This window comes from Xenopus tropicalis, chromosome 4 (assembly GCF_000004195.4).
Source record: "Xenopus tropicalis strain Nigerian chromosome 4, UCB_Xtro_10.0, whole genome shotgun sequence".
NCBI classification, from domain to species: Eukaryota; Metazoa; Chordata; class Amphibia; order Anura; family Pipidae; genus Xenopus; species Xenopus tropicalis.
The window spans coordinates 59,907,370-59,924,411 of record NC_030680.2 but is presented as its reverse complement, the minus strand read 5'-3'; the positions used below and the strand labels follow the sequence as shown (position 1 = coordinate 59,924,411).

The window sequence follows — 17,042 nt, the reverse complement described above, 5'->3', positions numbered from 1 at the left end:
AAACTTTGGCAGTTAGGGTAAACAACTAATTTGTTTTTTATGGCTAGTTTATGCTGGCAAATGACTACCTGGGTGCCTATTTACTAGCAGGTAAGGAGGAGAAGTAGGAATAAAGAAAGCTGCAAAGAAATCATCATCATAGGTGAAGTGTGAAAAAACCTAAAACATTATAAAAAGTTCATTATGCAGTGTCCACAGCCATGCATGTAAGTTTAAAAAGGAAGACCCTAAGATCTGACACCAAACAGTACATTTTCTGTCCAAAAGACTTGGTCACATTGTAGCATCTGTCATCAAGGAGTAGGATATTCTGCCTGCCTCCAGCCTTAACCAATCCATTCCATATTAACAAAATAATGAGTACATTTTAAGATATCATGATGTGGCTAACAAAGCAATAAAAAAAAAACAAAAAAAACAATGTAGTACTAATAACAGGTAATGACTGTGTAGAGTGGGTTTTTCAGTAATACCTTACTGTGTTCCTTAATTCTGCAGCAAGGCACTTGCCACAGCCTGATCATCCCTGTACTCGGCACTGTGCAAATCATTTTGTTAAGGAGCGTGCTGTTACTTCCCTGCATTTGAACGCCCCTCAATGGACAGCTTCACCTCTTGGGGAATAAAAGAGTGGCGGGCAGGCGAAAGCTGAGTATCTGCAATAGGTACATTATGTCTTTGGACACCTGAACTTGACCAGCTGGATACAGCTGAGGAATGAGGACACAAGGTCTGGACGTAGGAACTTTGACCTTTCTTCTTAAGCTGATTGTTCTTCTCGCCATCTATCTCAGGCAACAGACACTCTCTAGAATATAACACTGCTTTCTCGGTGGCATTTGACAGAGTCTTACTTGCAGAAGTACAGCTTACTGTTGAGGCATCATTCTTAACTGCACTCTGCAAACTGATTGATATACAAACGTCCCCCACCTGAAGCCGATGGCAAGGAAGTGCAAAAAGTTGAGCTGTCTGCCTAGGGCTACAGGAAGACCAGCCTTGTCCATACACAAAGAAAGGGTGTTCAGGGGGGACATCAAGACACACTTTACTCTGCTGTTCACCCACAATAAAATGAAGAGTCACAAATCCTGGCCACTGACTCTCTTGAATGTCCACAACAGTACTGGAATCTATCTTCAGGCCCCCGCTCACTTCAGCGCTCCGCACAAAGTCTTGGGTTTGAAGGTCTTCTACCTTTTTCAGTTCTCCAGTGGCCAGCTGAATAATGGCACCTTTCATAAAGTGTGAAGGTAAAGCAGTGGAATGTGGAGGCTGTTTAGACGCTACAGTTGTATGTGGGGAATGCCTATCTGAAGGAGTGTCACGGATATGCCTGTCTGGTGCCCCTTGTAATTTTGAGCTTTGACATGCAGTTGCTAGGAATGACTGCTGTGTGGGACAGGTTTTCATTTTAGCTGGCTCCCCATTTGCTGTTAATGTTGCTTTCTCTGTGTATTTAACAGGCTGTTCTGTATACATACTAATCTGTCTTCTCTCAGGAGAAGTGTTAGTCAGTTTTCCATGAACAGAATCTCTTTTTGTCTGCACCTGCTGCTCAGTTGCATTTTGTGAAAGATTTAATGGGCTTAACATATCTTTTTTCTGAACAGATGGTGAACAGAAATCTTGAGAAGCCAGACTCCCAACAACTCTCTGAACTTCCAAATCTGTGTCTGGGGTGCTCCTGTGGGTTAGCAAAGAAGCCTCTGTCCTTTGTGTTGCCAGTCCTGTGTAAACATCACCATCCACCATATTTTCTTGCCCCCTTCCAAGCTGTTCCTCTGCATTTTGGCTGTAAAGGTCTACTACTTTACTGGGCCTATGGCCAGAGACATGATCAGGCATCCTTTGTGTCCCATTTGTAGAAGTGATTGGAATATCTCTGTCTTTACCCGCATGGGGAGGAGCACAAAGTTCTGTGTTAGAATGGCATGCCAGAAGCATTTCGTTCACAGGATAGGCTACTGGCAGCTGAGAGGAATGCTGATAGAATACAGGCACTCTTCCCTTTGCAACATCCACTGGCACCACCCCCATTAGGACTGAAGGAGACTGTGCAGTGTTAAGTTTGCTTATGGAGTGGGGAGACTGAGCCTCTGAGGGTGGAGTCACACCCTCAACAAGGACAGAATTATATGGCACATAGTGAGGGACATGAGAAGCAGCTAAGTTGGCAGGAGGTGATATCACTGCTCGAGAAAGAAAGCCTGGTGGAACTGTATATGGAACTGCGTAGGGGGAACCAAGGAACTGCACAGCAGTATGTGGAATTGGAGCATAATGAATAGGTGGATAAGTAATACCTGGGTGCTGTATCAAAGGAGAAGCTACATTAAAGGATGATGGGATGGAGCTCATATTCATCACAGGATGGAGACCAGGTGGGGAAAAGGAGGCAGCAGGCACTGCAACTTTGTAAAACGTTGCATACTGATCCACAGTTACAGCTTCTGCTTCCTCCCCCGCAGCTTCATAACTAACTCCATGTCCCTGTCCTGCTGCCACATACACACTCCTCGGCCATCCTGAAGCTTCACTTGTTGTACTTTCATTAGCAGATGAGCCAGGTACCTTGGGTTCCTCCTCCACATTTACACTGTTTTGTGACAGATCCCGTTTCTTTGGTGGAAGACATTCCTGGCTCCTCTCATGTGCAGGCTTCATATTGTCTCCTACTCTGCCTGGGATCTCTGTAGTTTATTAACTTCATTGATGCCTCACAGGAATAACCTCTGATAACTCCATTTACATCCCTTGGATGTCTTGTAAACTCTAAGAGCTAAACAAAAGGGAATCTAATTAGATTAGTGATTAGCATAAGAGACACTAGAATAAAACAAATGAAAATAGCAAATCTAGAAAAATACAAATTATAGGCCTATATATAGTAACAAGAACAACATTTTCCTAGATCTAGTAACCCATAACATCCAACCAACAGGTAGCACTCAATGTTCCGTTACAGCATGAAAAACATGAGAAACACTGATGCAGCTGCTATTGGTTTCTAGACCTCAGTAAACTCTTCCCTGTCACTGCACCACCACAATAATGTCAGGATCAATAAGACAACTTATAGTGACCGACAAATGATAACAGAACAATATTCAAGAAGCAATAAACTGCAATAAGCGCTCCCCACAGCCCTCATGCCAACAGTCTATATCCCATCAATGTGATCCAATTGTTTGGCCCTCAGGCCAAATGATCAGATAAATCTAATATCGCCCACCCCAAGGTGAATATATTAGGAAAAAGTTCTGCTTTTTTTGGAGACCTTGAGTCGATCTTACAGTGTATGGCTGTCTTTTCTATTCCCTTCTTTTCATGTTCTGTAACATATCTGAAAAGGAGAATAATAGAAGAGTGCAAAGAGGAGACCTGATTTGATACATTTATTTTGTAATCAGAAGGGAACAGCAAAGTGCAGACAAAAACTGCTTTCAAATACAATTTAATTTACAAGTAAAACGTTGGATAGCACCGACCTAGGCATATAAATACATTTGCATTTGGGATTCAGGTTCTCACAAGCAGCCTACCCCATTTGATATACTAAGGACAATTTTAAAGTATTTTTCTGCAATGCTAAGACTAATATGCATTTATAAAATTACAAATACAACACAAAGCAAAGGTTTTTCTGTATCAAGCCACTGCGCACAAACACACAAAACTAACGCCCTCCCCACTCACAGGGGAAACCAATAAATATTTAACTCTGCTATAAATTATACACACGATATGTTTTCAAAGAGGATCTATTCAAACTTCTGTTTAAGGGCAACTCCACCTTCAACCCATCGTTAAAAAAGACATTCGGGCAGAAAGAGTGGGCAGCTCTTATTTTATTATTGTGTTGCAAAATGTTTAACAATTCTACTGAACACGCTAAATGTAGATATTATTCTAGTCTACTGGCTCCTGTCAAGGCCGCCAAGGAGAGGGGGGGGGGGGGGGGGGGGGAGTCGTCCTAGACCAGCGGGTTTTGAGCATTAAGGTGGGGGCCGGCAGTGCTACACCTACTTGGATACCGGCCCCCCTGCTGTCAGTGAGCTGCAGAGTTCGGGAGCTATTTAGGTTGCTACGGCGCCTGAATGTTCTTTGCCCTACTCTGCTTTATACTGCCAAATAGTCCCCCGCATTCCGTAAAACAGCCCAGCAGTCCCGAGTTCCCAAGCGCAGCCCGCAGTCCCGTATCGCTACTTACACCTCCCGTAAAACTGTTAACTGCAGGCTCCTAGCCTCCTGTCTTACAGCAAATCCCAAAGCCACAAGTCTCATCACGCGAGACTAGCGTCAGGACTAAACGTAAGCGCGATGACGCATCACGTATCCGCCTAGTGGAAGTGACGAGCCGGTGTAACCCAGTCGGACACTGCAAGTTGTTGGAGGTTCAATTGAAATCTATTTTTCCTTTGGTCGCACCTCCTACGTTTGTTGAGGACATGAAAAGAACCAGAAAATATTTTCTTGTTTTCTTGTTTATTTTTCGCCATTACCACCCAGTTTCTACCGAAGTTATGTATTTTTTTGTGCTGCTAAGAGTTGCTTACTTGTGCCAGCGAACTGGAAAAGAGGAGCCTCTTGTATACCGTCAAGATGAACAGCACTTTAACGTGCAATGTTGAACTATATATTGCTTGAGAAATACAGCCTGGCATATATAAGTTTTTAGTGTGTAGACAGAGTCCTCAGCCAGCCTAGTTTATTGTGACCCAGATGCTTTACTAGAGGCTTACATTATTCATACCCACCTACTTCTTAAATATGGGCCCAGCAAGCACAGAGGGCCCGGCGTTAGGGATTATAAATAGCAGCGATTTAGAATTCTATATAAAAGAGCCCTATATGTGAGGTCCTGCCAGCCCAAAAGCTTCTTACAGGAAGGTAATGTATTATAGTCTGGCACTTGAAGGGGTTGTTTACCTTTAAGTTAACTTTTAATATGTTCTAGAATGGCCACTTCTAAGCAACTTTTTAGTTGGTCTTCATTTTTTTTATTTTGTATTATTTGCCACCTTCTGCCTCTTTCCAGCTTTCAAAATGGCCATTGACCCCAGCAGCCCAAAAAACTATTGCTCTGCAAAGTTACAAATTTATTGTTACTTTTTTTAATCTATCTATTCAGGCCCTCTACTATTCATATATCAGTAACTCTTTCAAACCACTCCCTGGTTACTAAGGTAATTGCACCCTAGCAACCAGATAATTGCTTAAATGCCAAACTGCAGAGCTGCCGAACAAAAAGTAAAATAATTAAGAACCTACCAATAATAAAAAATGACCAATTGCAAATTAGAATAGCACTCTATATTAACTTATTGATTTTCTTGGAAAAGGCACAGTCTACTAATACTCTGTATATAGTTGCAAGAACATATAATTTTGTGCTAATGCAGGGCTGCCATCAAGATCGGGGTGGGGGCAGTTGTTTTGGGCCCCAAGGGTTTTGGATTTTAAGGGGGGGGGGGGCCTGGCTGTGCTGCACTTGGATTACCAGGTCCCCTGCCGTCAGTTGCTGCGCTGTGTACATGTTCTTTCCCCTACATAGCTGTCTCATTCACAGCTACACAGGACTGAGAGTGTGCTGAGTCTTTAGGTACCACCACAGTTACCCATGGGGTTCTGTATAGCCAACGTGAAGTTTAATCTTGAGTGGCTCCTAGTTACTGTATGTACATGACTCGTGGGTTTGTTGGAGCAGTGTGTTGTGACATTAGCTGTATCTATGGCCTGTGGAGGGGGATTAGGGTAGTGTGTTTGACCTTTAAATAGTTTTATAGTGTGTAGGACCCCTAGGTATGCTTGTGGCCTTGGGTGGGTAGTGTGTGGGACCCTGTACAGGTTTATGGCCATGGGGTAAGGAGTTGGGGCAGTGTGTAGGGGCCTGAGGTATGTTCATCACAGTAGGACTGATTTGGTGCAGCATGTGGGGCCCCTAGGTATATCTGTGGCTTTTGGCAGGGTGGAAGTGTGTATGTCCCCAAAGTATTTGCCTGACTGGCAAGGTGAGGTGATTAGGGCCCTAGGTATGATAACGGCCTTGGGTGGGTTTTGGGCCCCTGGTATGTTTAGGGCCTTGGTGAGGTTTGGTTACAAATTTGGTATACTCATTTAACTCCAAATCTGATTGATAAAGCACATGAGAAAAGTTTAGGTCTTACAGTCTGCATTAGACATACAGACATTCCTCCTGCATTATTTATCACTACAAGCATCCATACGCACAAACAACTTTCCAGACAAATATTAAGATGAAATATATAAAGATTTCTCAGATTGAAAAAAACACAAGCAATCAATAGTGTGAAATGGCATGGAGAAATTCAGTAGACATTAGGACACAATGTGATAGCAAAGAGGAGTCACAAAATCAACAGGGAAAAGAAGAGGGGACCTAAATGGAAGGCACAAGAAACTTTGTAAAGAAAAAAAAAAGTAAAATAGCTGTCAGAATAGAGAAACAAAACCACTGAAGAGGGGGAGATGAAGAATGTGAACTTAAAATCTCCTGGGGACGGGTCAAATCAGAATAAGAAAAACAGGACGTAAGATGCAGTTTTAGCTCTTGCCTTATTCTGGAACTTAGCTGTAGCCAAGGGGACCAACAGTTCTTGGTAAACTTAGATACTACTTATTATTTATGCTTTTGATTGTTCATTATTTATATATTTTGTACATGACTTACAATTCTTGAATATTCCTTGGGTTGTCAACTTCTTAATAAAATATAATTGTATGCATTTGATTTCATTGTATAGCTTGATTTTTTTATACATGTATTAAGTATTTCCCATTCAGACACACTGCAAAAGTCACAAAAGTGAAAATACGCTGAGCAATTAGAAAATGGCTTTAAACTAGGCTGTCCATCTGGAGACTAAAAGCCCATATGTGGCCCTTCAAGGCATTTTTGTGGTCATGAGTCTGCCCATGAACTCCATAAACTATTGCATCACCATTTTAGTACAAACATGTCTTCAATTAGGTTATGGGCCCACAGGATAAAAACTGTTTGGTAACACTGGCTTAGAACGTTTACATTATAATTGTTCATTTTTAAGTAAACTTCCCCTTTAACCTAATAAGTCTTTCACCTCAAGGTGTAATACTGAGGGTGGCCTGTTAATGACCCTAACCATTTCTTTACAAAAAAAAACACTCAGAAAATTGAATTATAGAAATAATAAAAAAAAAAGTTTAAAACATTTGATTTTTATTGTTAAAATAAAGAGTGCAGAGCATTCATAAGTCATAATTATTTAAATCTAGGTACAAGTATATATTTCTATTATTTCATTCCCACAACTTTATCTAAAAATGCAGCAAAATTTTCAGGCTTTCCAGGAGAAAAGTTCTTCAAGGCTGAAAGGTTCATTGTCTGTAGTGTGTTTCCAATGGTGCTATAAGTTAAAATAAAAATAAAATTTTACATAATAAAACAGTTATATCATATGAAACAGTACAGAAACACAGACACAAACAGAAAATGGCAATTAGTGTAATAAAGATAGAAATAAGCCAGTATACTACCGGAAAATTTTTTTAATATACAAGGTGCGGTAATTCTATGACCTTTGAATACTGCTCATCGGGTGGTTTCTGAAAGTGGGTGACAATTCTGCACTTACCTGCATGTGCAATAATAGAGGTGTCCATCTTTATAAAGCTGCTTTGCTAGTTCTATTTGGTGATTGGACATTAGCTGCTCATTTATCACAACAATAAGGGGTTTCCCCTCCCCAAGTGTCTCTAAACAGCTCCCAGCACCTATCAAAATAAGGAAGTTAATAAAATTAAACAGATTTTATGCAGTGCTGTCAAGGAAAGTCTTTTGAGCCAATCTTTGAGATAAAATGTTGCCACTGAGCTAATGCACAACGTTCTGTAAAAGTTTGATAATGCCCTGCTTGTCATTTCTGTGACTTTTAGGCTAGAGCAGAATTAAATTACTTAAAAATTATACAGAGGCACCTGCAGCAGGATTAAGGGCCATGTTACAACTGACATTTTCTTCTTCACTGTATCTTCACAGACACAAAAAACGCTAATTTGCTTCCTTTGGCTCCTAAATCACTGTGCATTGACCCCAGCATCAGGTAGTGCACAGAACGGATAGAAAATTGTCTGTTTTGAGTGCCTTCCCTTTAACATATGACTAGAACCCCAAAGATTTAAAGGGATGGTTCACCTTTAAGTTAACTTTTAGTATGTTATAAAATGGACAATCCTAAGCAACTTTTCAATTGGTTTTCATTGTTTATTTTTATTTATAGTTTTTGAGTTATCTTGTAACTTTTTGCAAATGGGGGTCACTGACCCGAGCAGCCTAAAAACTATAGCTCTGAGAAACTACAGTTTAATTGTTATTGTTACTTTTTATTACTTATTTTTCTATTCAGGTCTTCTCCTATCCATATATCAGTCTTTCATTCAAACTACACTTTGGTTGCTAAGGTCATTCTTTTATTTTTCATTTTGAAATTTAATGCAGGGCTAGATATTTCCCTAGTTTCTCAGGTGCCCTCAGCCATGTGACTTGTGCTCTGATAAACTTTAGTCTGTCTTTACTGCTGCGCGGCAAGTTGGGAGTGATATCTCCCCCCACATTCCCCTCAGCAGCCTATTGACAGAACAGGCAGGTGAGAAGATAACAGCTTCCTGGCACCACTGCCGAAGGATTCAGCTCCACGATTCTATGCTATTGTCCCTGCTCTACTTTGGGATAATAGCACTCATGGTAGAGAAACCATTCTGTGGAAAATGGGCCAATACCAACTCCCATTAACTTTAGGGTGATGGCACACAGGGAGATTTGTTGCCCACTGGAAATATGTGCTACCCATGGGTGACAAATCTGAAAAATTAAATCTATTTACATGGGTGACTTCAGGCATTTCTCTGGCAACTAAAAAAAAAAACAACACTGTGGAAAACTGCCCAATTAGCCTGAATTAATTGTTGAAGGATTATATATAATATAATATATATAATATATGAAAATTAATAGCTTATCTGAAAACAATTCTTTCTGAAAGCACAGGGTAAGGCAAAATGACTTGAGATGGTTGTCATACATTTATTGGTTTAAGAATACAGTTTAAATGGTAGAATTTGTTATCTGCTATTTAGTAATAAAAATGACACCATAAAAATCATAACAGGATCCCTTTAATGCTGGGTTCTACAAAGAAAAACCAGGAAATACCTGCATGGCTTATTACAAGATCTGCACTCTTGATGTCTTCCACAAGAGAGTCTTTGTATCGAAAAAACTCCAGCAAGAAGTCAGAAGTACAACATGGCGCTGGTTCTATAGTTCCTCTACCAATCTGAAGAATCAGTCTATTATAACCAAGGCCTTTGAGGATCTTGAGAGAAAGAGGAAAATAAAGAACATCTTGCTTTAAACGGATAAATAAAGCCCAAACTAAAGTTATTTTTCTTTGATTGTATTATGACTATGTGGATGCAGGTATAAGTAACAAATGGGTTCATCACCTTTTAAGTACTTTAAAAAATGTACTGCACTGTGAGGCTACAATGCTTATGTTATTATTACTTTGTATTACTTTTATTTCTGATCAGGCCCCCCTCAAATTCATTTTCCAGTCATTCAAACCACTGCTACGGTAAAATGGATCGTAGCAACGAAATAGCTGCTGAAATTCCAAACTGAAGAGCTTAACAATTCAAAACCCACAAAATAAATACGATCAACTGTCTACTTCATAATAAAACTTAATTTAAAGGTGAACTAACTATTTAAGTTGTAGCCACTGCTCAACCCAAGCACATATATTTTTAGTTCCTTTGATAGGCTAATTCTTAGCTCCCGACACTCTGATCATGTACATATTAAAAAGGTTTATTAGTGTACAGCCCAACAAAGAATGACTGTCTATGGCATCTTACAGCAGCCCCTCTGGCATTTGCCTGAATCTACAGATTGCCAGTCCAGGCCTGGCCGTTGCAAGAAAGACAGAACTGGGCTCTGCAAGGAGACTGCAGTCTGGAAAGAGACTCAGTCTTAGGGCGAAGACACACAGGGCGATTACTTGCATGATTTTTTAAAAATTCACTGTGGCTAATCTGCGTAGTGAAAACTCGTGAAAGATTAGTCACAGCAACTTCTATTCTACCCTGTGGCAGAAATGTTGCAGTGACTAATCACCCCAAGTGTCTTCGCCCTTAAATGTTCCACGTTTCTTTTACATATCGTGATGCACAGGTTAGCGAGGGGGATGTGGCATATATGGGTATGCTGTAGTGATGTGTGGGTCGAGAAATACTCAACCCACCCTCTTCCAACCCTAACCAGCTTCTCTCCCCCCTCTATTTATAGACCCGCCCATGACATCACAAAAGAAGTGGGGTGGCGAACGCCTATAAAGCCAGAAACCAGGAGTGTAAGGTTGTGAGTGGGGAGAGCTTAAAGGAACAGTAACACCAAAAAATGAAAGAGCTTTAAAGTAATAAAAATATAATGCACTGTTGCCCTGCACTGGTAAAACTGGTGTGTTTGCTACAGTAACACTACTATAATTTATATAATAAGCTGCTGTGTAGCCACGGGAGCAGCCATTCAAGCTGGGAAAAAAAGGAGAAAAGGCACAGGTTACATAGCAGATAACAGATAAGTTTATTTATATAAATTATAGTAGACTTTCTGAAGTAAACACACAACTTTTACCAGTGCAGGGCAGCAGCACATTATATTTTAGTTACTTTTATACACTTTCATTTTTTGGTGTTACTGTTCCTTTAATCTGAACCCACCTGTGACCTGCAAATGGATTGCAGAGGTTGGCCTAAACCCACAGGCCCTGCGGGTATCAGGACATCACTAGTCTGCTTGGGAGTTGTTTGTCAGCAACTGCTGAATAAACATTCTGAAACCAAAAGACCTGGGGGCACCAGAAAATAATTTCCATCATAGATTATAGTTAGACATATTAAACTGAAAATGGGGATTTGCTGTCAGTCGACTATGTTTGGTGGTGTCATCAGTCAACTCTAAAAACCTGATCTGAGTACTAGCATATTTTTTGCAAACAAGAGAAAGAGAGCAAGAGTAAATAAATGTGCTGTTTATAACGGCAAACGTTTTTTACTTTTTATTTCCTTACTATCCAACAAAATCACCTCCATCTGTATTAGCACATTGACTGTCAATGGACACACATATTACAGCCAATTCAATGTATTCACTTTGCCCACAAGGCAATCCTCTAAATGCACCACATTGTTAAACAGCAGCACAGGATGTATGTCTTTCCTTACCCTGACTGTTTCTTTTGCAGACACACAGGAGATCAGATCGTCAAAGCTTGTAGTCCCCACTGTAACAAACACAGTTTTGCCCATACTCTACTGCAGTTCTTCCGTGCGCTTAGAGCCGGCTTCAGTGGGTAATTTCCTCATGTAATAAAAGCAGTTCTCTGATTGGTGGCTGGCAGTCACATGCCTCCCATTTCTAACTTTGTTTTTGATTGGATATAGTGCATGCTGCTTGTTCTAACTAAAGAGAAGCAGGAAGCTCGATTTTCAACAGGTTCACAGATTTTATTAAATCATTTGTTTAAGATGAGAAAAACAGATCCGTGTCAAACAAAACATTTACCCCATAGTCTGCTGTCACGCTTTGTTCCTCACGTGAAAAATTTCAAAATAGCTATTGGGTGCAGATGTGATTTTTCACCAGAGTGTGGGAAGGGACAACATCCAGACTTGGAACATTTTCTGCACAATTGTGTGTGAAATGCAGCAAAATTCATGCGCAAGTTCTCTACTTTTAACACACTGGCTGCATTGGCTTCAGGCATATCACCCCCTCTGCAAAAGCCACGATGCTCATTGCATGTGGAAAAAATGCTGCATTGTGGGTAAAAACATGGCAATTGGATCAAAAATTGCACTTACAACACTGCACTTGCATTAAGTAATTGGCCCCCAATATGTCTTCGCTCACAGTTTTCAAATTAAAATATATGACATGAGAATTCAGTAGCAGTGGCCATCAGAAATAAAGCGATACTGATATCCAGTAAATTTATTTTTTCAACCATGTCATTGGATTTTTAGGGTGAAGACACACTGGGCTACTAGTAGCAGCTACTAAACACCAGAAAATACCCTGCCATAGACAATACTGAGAATGGCCTCTCATTTCAATTCATACATTGAAATAGTCCACACATTCCAGACCAGCGTTGCTCTTTCTTTCTTCTCTGTGCGTGTAAGGCCCCACGAGGCAGATTGTCAGGCTGAATATAAGCACAGCTATAAGGTTAGAAAATCTTCTAGAAGCATTTAATCCACCCTGGTGTAGGCACTCGCAGTTGATATCCATAAACTAACGCAAAACTTGGAGTTTGTTGGCAGATATCACGTGAGTTTGTCTGCACCTGGGTAGATTCAATTCTTCCAGGTGCCGGCAAAATTAGAATTAGTTTTTTTATACGGGTGGATTGTCACATACAGCCTGAGGAAGCGCAGGGCTAAGAGAAGCAGATCTACTTTCTGTGGGTCCTTGCCCTTAGGGGGAAGAGCCCTTTGAAGCAAGCAGGTAGGTGACATAAATCAAGAATGAAGCGTGCCTGCTGTCTAGTTCTCTGTGCTGTAAAGAAGAGGGGAGATGTGGAAAATGAGTGGGTTGGAGCGAGAGCCCTCCTGCAGGCAACTTCTGATGTCATCTAGCTTAAGGCTAATGCCACACGAAGTGTAGGGCGGATATTTTTGGCAAGCGTAAAAGCGCTTGCTGAAAATTCCGCCCTAAGCGTCCTACATGTGCCTGCACCCGAATGAATGAGATACGCTCGGGTGCAGGCACATGTAGCCAAGATATGCATGAAAACGCGTGACTTTGCATTATCATGCGTTTCATGCGTATATCGGCTACATGTGCCTGCACCCGAGCGTATCTCAGGCACATGTAGGAGGCGTAGGGCGGAATTTTCAGCAAGCGCTTTTCTGCTTGCCGAAAAAATCCGCCCTACGCCTCATCTGGCATTAGCCTAACTTTTGACAGACTGTTTGAGAAGCTAGAGTAGTCGGGTTGCCAGACAGTTGGGTTCAGAATCTTCAATAGGATTTACTTATAGAAATAAATCTTTCAGGAAACAACAGCCAACATGACCTATAGGTAGGTTTGGGGCGGCTGGTAAAGATACAGATACACATAACAAGATGAGACAGCTGGCAGGCAGGTGCTGGTGGGGGGAGCCGCAAGTGGGGAATGTGGGATGCTGACAAGAGGACGCAGTGGGTGGGGTGAGTTGTGCAGACACGGGGGGTGCTGATGAGTTGGATACACATAAATATAAGGATGTTGGGGGTGCATGCGCAGTAGAGACAGTGAGGGAAAAAGATGGCGGCCCCGTTCACTGAAACAAGTATGTAGAATGTAGCAGGTGTATCTCTGTAAATCTTTCATTAGGGAAGCCAGAAATATAGTGTTTTTACACAGCAATAGTAGTACTATTTCATAGTGTGCTTAATAGATTTTGACTTTCCTTGTCCTTTAACCAGCAGTTTGATGAATTGTTGGAGATATAGGGTGGGGCAGAGTTGTAAACTGTTTTACATTTGTGTCATTAGTTTACGGTTTATCCTGAATAGTAGCAGACACCAGTAAGGGATCGGTAGTGTGGAAGGCACATCAGCACAGCTGTCAGTGCATGTTCAGAGAGCTACATGTTCAGAGACTGAATTAAAATCTTGGCGCCAGCTTGCCTGACACACATGCAGGAAAGAACCTAAGGTATTATTTGTGGATAAGGTAATGGTGAAAACGACACTACAGAGCTACAGAAAAGAGAGAAGGCAAACTGAAACAGGGCAATCTTACAAGGGCCAAGTGTATGGATAGACTAGAGTTCTGATGACATTAGCCACTACTAGGACGACAGCTTGATTCTTGCACAACTATGATTTTTCTGCAGTTCTACTTAATGTGGGGTTGCCTGCTCTTTTTCTAATAAAGTATTATTCCGCAGGACTCTGTACCTGCTCTTACCCAACATTTTATTGGCCTGACTATAAACCCAGCTGACACAGTACATTTCCTATGGCAACAGCACTGATACAACTGGTCACTGTCCCTAGTATTGCCAAGAATCATTCCTTCACATCTAAACAACTATAATTTACTTATTTATACATGCCCTTATCCTATCTCACCTGTACTAGCATACATCATGTACGGACCAGCCTGCTACCCTTCCTTCTCCATTTCATTTAGTAGCCAGAATTCTCTCATAAGTTATTACATTACTTCTTATTAAACTTTTAAAGCCATTCACATTGTATGGCTTACCTTTTCCCTCGTACATTTATTTCATGCTTTTGTTTAACTCTTGATTTCTATTGTCATTTACTATAGGGAATCTGACTGCAATACTCCATGTACCCTCATGATGGCAGCCCTGAGAGAACAAAAAGAGACCTTATATTAGAGGTTGTTATCATTTATTTTTTATTTTATGTCATATTATTTTTATAGTGCCAAATATTTCCGCAGCGCTTTACAGGTTAATCATCATTCACATGCCCCAGCCATGGCCTATTTAATTAGAAGGTACTTAAAGGAGAAGGAAAGGCAAAGTCACTTTGATGTGCCAAAATGTTAGGCACCCCCAAGTGACTTAAATTGCTTACCTTGTACCCCGGGCTGGTGCCCCTGTTTGGAGAAAACAGCACCAGCCCAGGGTACCTGTAGCGGAGCACTTCCTCCTTCCTGCTTCCTTTTCCTAAAATGCCAGCAGTCGGCGCATGCGCAGTGAGTGCAAAGCCGACTTACATAGTAACATAGTAACATAGTAAGTTGGGTTGAAAAAAGACATACGTCCATCAAGTTCAACCATAATGCCTATATATAACCTGCCTAACTACTAGTTGATCCAGAGGAAGGCAAAAAACCCCATCTGAAGCCTCTCTAATTTGCCACAGAGGGGAAAAAATTCCTTCCTGACTCCAAGATGGCAATCGGACCAGTCCCTGGATCAACTAGTACTAAGAGCTATCTCCCATAACCCTGTATTCCCTCACTTGCTAAGAATCCATCCAGCCCCTTCTTAAAGTTATATAATGTATCAGCCAGCACGACTGATTCGGGGAGGGAATTCCAGAGCCTCACAGCTCTCACTGTAAAAAATCCTTTCCGAATGTTTAAATGGAACCTCCCTTCTTCTAAACGGAGTGGGTGCCCTCGTGTCCGTTGGAAGGACCTACTGGTAAATAAAACATTAGAAAGGTTATTATATGATCCCTTTATATATTTATACATAGTTATCATGTCACCTCTTAAGCGCCTCTTCTCCAGTGTAAACAGACCCAACTTGGCCAGTCTTTCTTCATAACTGAAACTTTCCATACCCTTTACCAGCTTAGTTGCCCTTCTCTGGACCCTCTCTAACTCAGTAATGTCCCGTTTGAGCACTGGAGACCAAAACTGAACAGCATATTCTAGATGGGGCCTTACCAGCGCTCTGTAAAGGGGAAGAATAACCCCCTCCTCCCGTGAATCTATACCCCTTTTAATACAGCTCAAAACCTTGTTTGCCCTTGCAGCTGCTGCCTGGCATTGCTTGCTACAGCCAAGTTTATTATCTACAAGGACTCCAAGGTCCTTCTCCATTATGGATTTGCCTAGTGCAGTCCCATTAAGGGTATACGGGGCTTGCATGTTTTTACATCCCAGGTGCATGACCTTACATTTATCCACATTAAATCTCATCTGCCACTTAGCTGCCCAGATTGCCAGTTGGTCAAGATCCTGCTGCAGGGATGTCACATCCTGGATAGAATTGACTGGTCTGCAGAGTTTTGTGTCATCTGCAAACACTGATACATTACTCATAATACCCTCCCCTAAGTCATTTATGAACAAATTAAACAAAAGTGGACCCAGTACAGAACCCTGAGGGACCCCACTGAGGACCTTATTCCAAGTAGAGAATGTACCATTAACAACCACCCTCTGTACCCGATCCTGTAGCCAGTTTTCTATCCATGTGCAAACGACTTCACTAAGACCAATAGACCTTAGCTTAGAAAGCAGTCGTTTGTGGGGAACGGTATCAAATGCTTTTCTGTTAAAGTTAGGCTTTTCACACTACTGCGCATGCGCGCGCACGAGAAATAGGAAGAAGGAAGCGCTGCAGCTACCCCGGGCTGGTGCTGTTCTCTCCGAACAGGGGCACCAGCCCGGGGTAAAAGTTAAGAGATTTAAGTCACTTGGGGGTGCCTAACACTTTGCCTTTTTTTCTCCTTTAAAGGGAATTAGTAACATATAGTTACATAGGGTTGAAAAAAGTCCATAAAGTTCAACCCCAGGGTCGGACTGGGGGGTGAAGGGCCCACCGGGGCTCCCGTCCCAGGGGCCCTGCAGGTGCCCCAGCCAGGTGCATCCCCTAAACCCCCCCCGCAGGGTCCCCCACCCAACGTCCTCCCCCAATCTGTAAATTTGACACGTCAGGGGAGGAGCGGTCGGGAGGGGGAGCGCCGGCAAGGGTCGGGTCTGGGCCGCCAGGGCCCACTGGGATTTTTCCCGGTGTCTTTGATTCCGCCCTGTCCTTCACTCCTCATATCCAGTCACTTATCAAATCATGTCACTTTCACCTAAGAAATATTTCCAAAATATGATCATTTATCACCCAAGATGCTGCCAAAGTGAAGACCAATTAATAAGTTGCTTAGAATTGGCTTTTCTATAACATACTAAAAGTTAACTTAAAGGTGAACCACCCCTTTAAAGGAGAAGGAAAGGCATATTGACATTTTAATGCCAATAGATTCGCCCCATCAGTGCCACCTAGAACGCTATATTTAATCTGAAGAAAGCTTTACCATACCTGAGTAAACAGCCCTAGAAGGTCTCCCTGTTTGCTAAAATGCTGCTATTTAGCTTGGTCTCTGTAGCTTCAGTGCACCAGCTCTAGCTCAGATCACACATTATCATGGGAGGGGAAGTGAATTCTTATGAATTCTTATAGGAGGGGGAGAGTGAGAGAGCTGCGCAGACTCTGCCCCGGGAA

At 41.7% G+C, this 17,042-nt stretch overlaps 2 protein-coding genes and 1 long non-coding RNA gene across 4 annotated transcripts; 1 reads left to right on the top strand and 2 right to left on the bottom strand.

Moving 5' to 3' along the window:
• Window positions 1-383: 383 nt before the first annotated feature.
• On the bottom strand, window positions 384-4,461 carry atxn1l (ataxin 1-like). Of its 2 annotated transcripts, none has more exons than XM_002937576.5 (2): window positions 4,214-4,461; window positions 384-2,782 (listed from the first exon to the last, which is right to left on the bottom strand). In XM_002937576.5, the coding sequence occupies exon 2, from the start codon at window positions 2,665-2,667 to the stop codon at window positions 571-573; it is 2,097 nt and encodes a 698-aa protein (XP_002937622.1). In that variant the 5' UTR covers window positions 2,668-2,782; window positions 4,214-4,461; the 3' UTR covers window positions 384-570. The 2 variants fall into 2 exon arrangements, with proteins under 2 accessions (XP_002937622.1, XP_004913686.1); XM_004913629.4 differs by lacking the exon at window positions 4,214-4,461 and adding an exon at window positions 4,117-4,188.
• A 2,744-nt stretch (window positions 4,462-7,205) lies between these two features.
• alg13l (ALG13, UDP-N-acetylglucosaminyltransferase subunit-like) lies at window positions 7,206-11,390 on the bottom strand. Its single transcript, NM_001017108.2, has 4 exons — window positions 11,290-11,390; window positions 9,215-9,377; window positions 7,638-7,776; window positions 7,206-7,409 (listed from the first exon to the last, which is right to left on the bottom strand). The coding sequence occupies exons 1-4, from the start codon at window positions 11,371-11,373 to the stop codon at window positions 7,298-7,300; spliced, it is 498 nt and encodes a 165-aa protein (NP_001017108.1). The 5' UTR covers window positions 11,374-11,390; the 3' UTR covers window positions 7,206-7,297.
• Window positions 11,391-12,371: 981 nt separating this feature from the next.
• LOC105947112 lies at window positions 12,372-17,040 on the top strand. The gene is made up of 3 exons (XR_001170516.3): window positions 12,372-12,574; window positions 14,390-14,464; window positions 17,001-17,040. It is a non-coding gene; the product is annotated as an uncharacterized LOC105947112 (long non-coding RNA).
• Window positions 17,041-17,042: the final 2 nt, after the last annotated feature.

Excerpts from the sequence above, each read along its gene's own strand:
- atxn1l (XM_002937576.5), bottom strand. The coding sequence starts at position 2,667 with ATGAAGCCTGCACATGAGAGGAGCCAGGAATGTCTTCCACCAAAGAAA.
- alg13l (NM_001017108.2), bottom strand. The coding sequence starts at position 11,373 with ATGGGCAAAACTGTGTTTGTTACAGTGGGGACTACAAGCTTTGACGAT. Across the intron at positions 9,378-11,289 it reads CTGCAAAAGAAACAGTCAGG|ATCCTCAAAGGCCTTGGTTA; the intron begins GTAAGGAAAGAC and ends CTTTCTCTCAAG. Across the intron at positions 7,410-7,637 it reads CTCTATTATTGCACATGCAG|CACCATTGGAAACACACTAC; the intron begins GTAAGTGCAGAA and ends TTTAACTTATAG.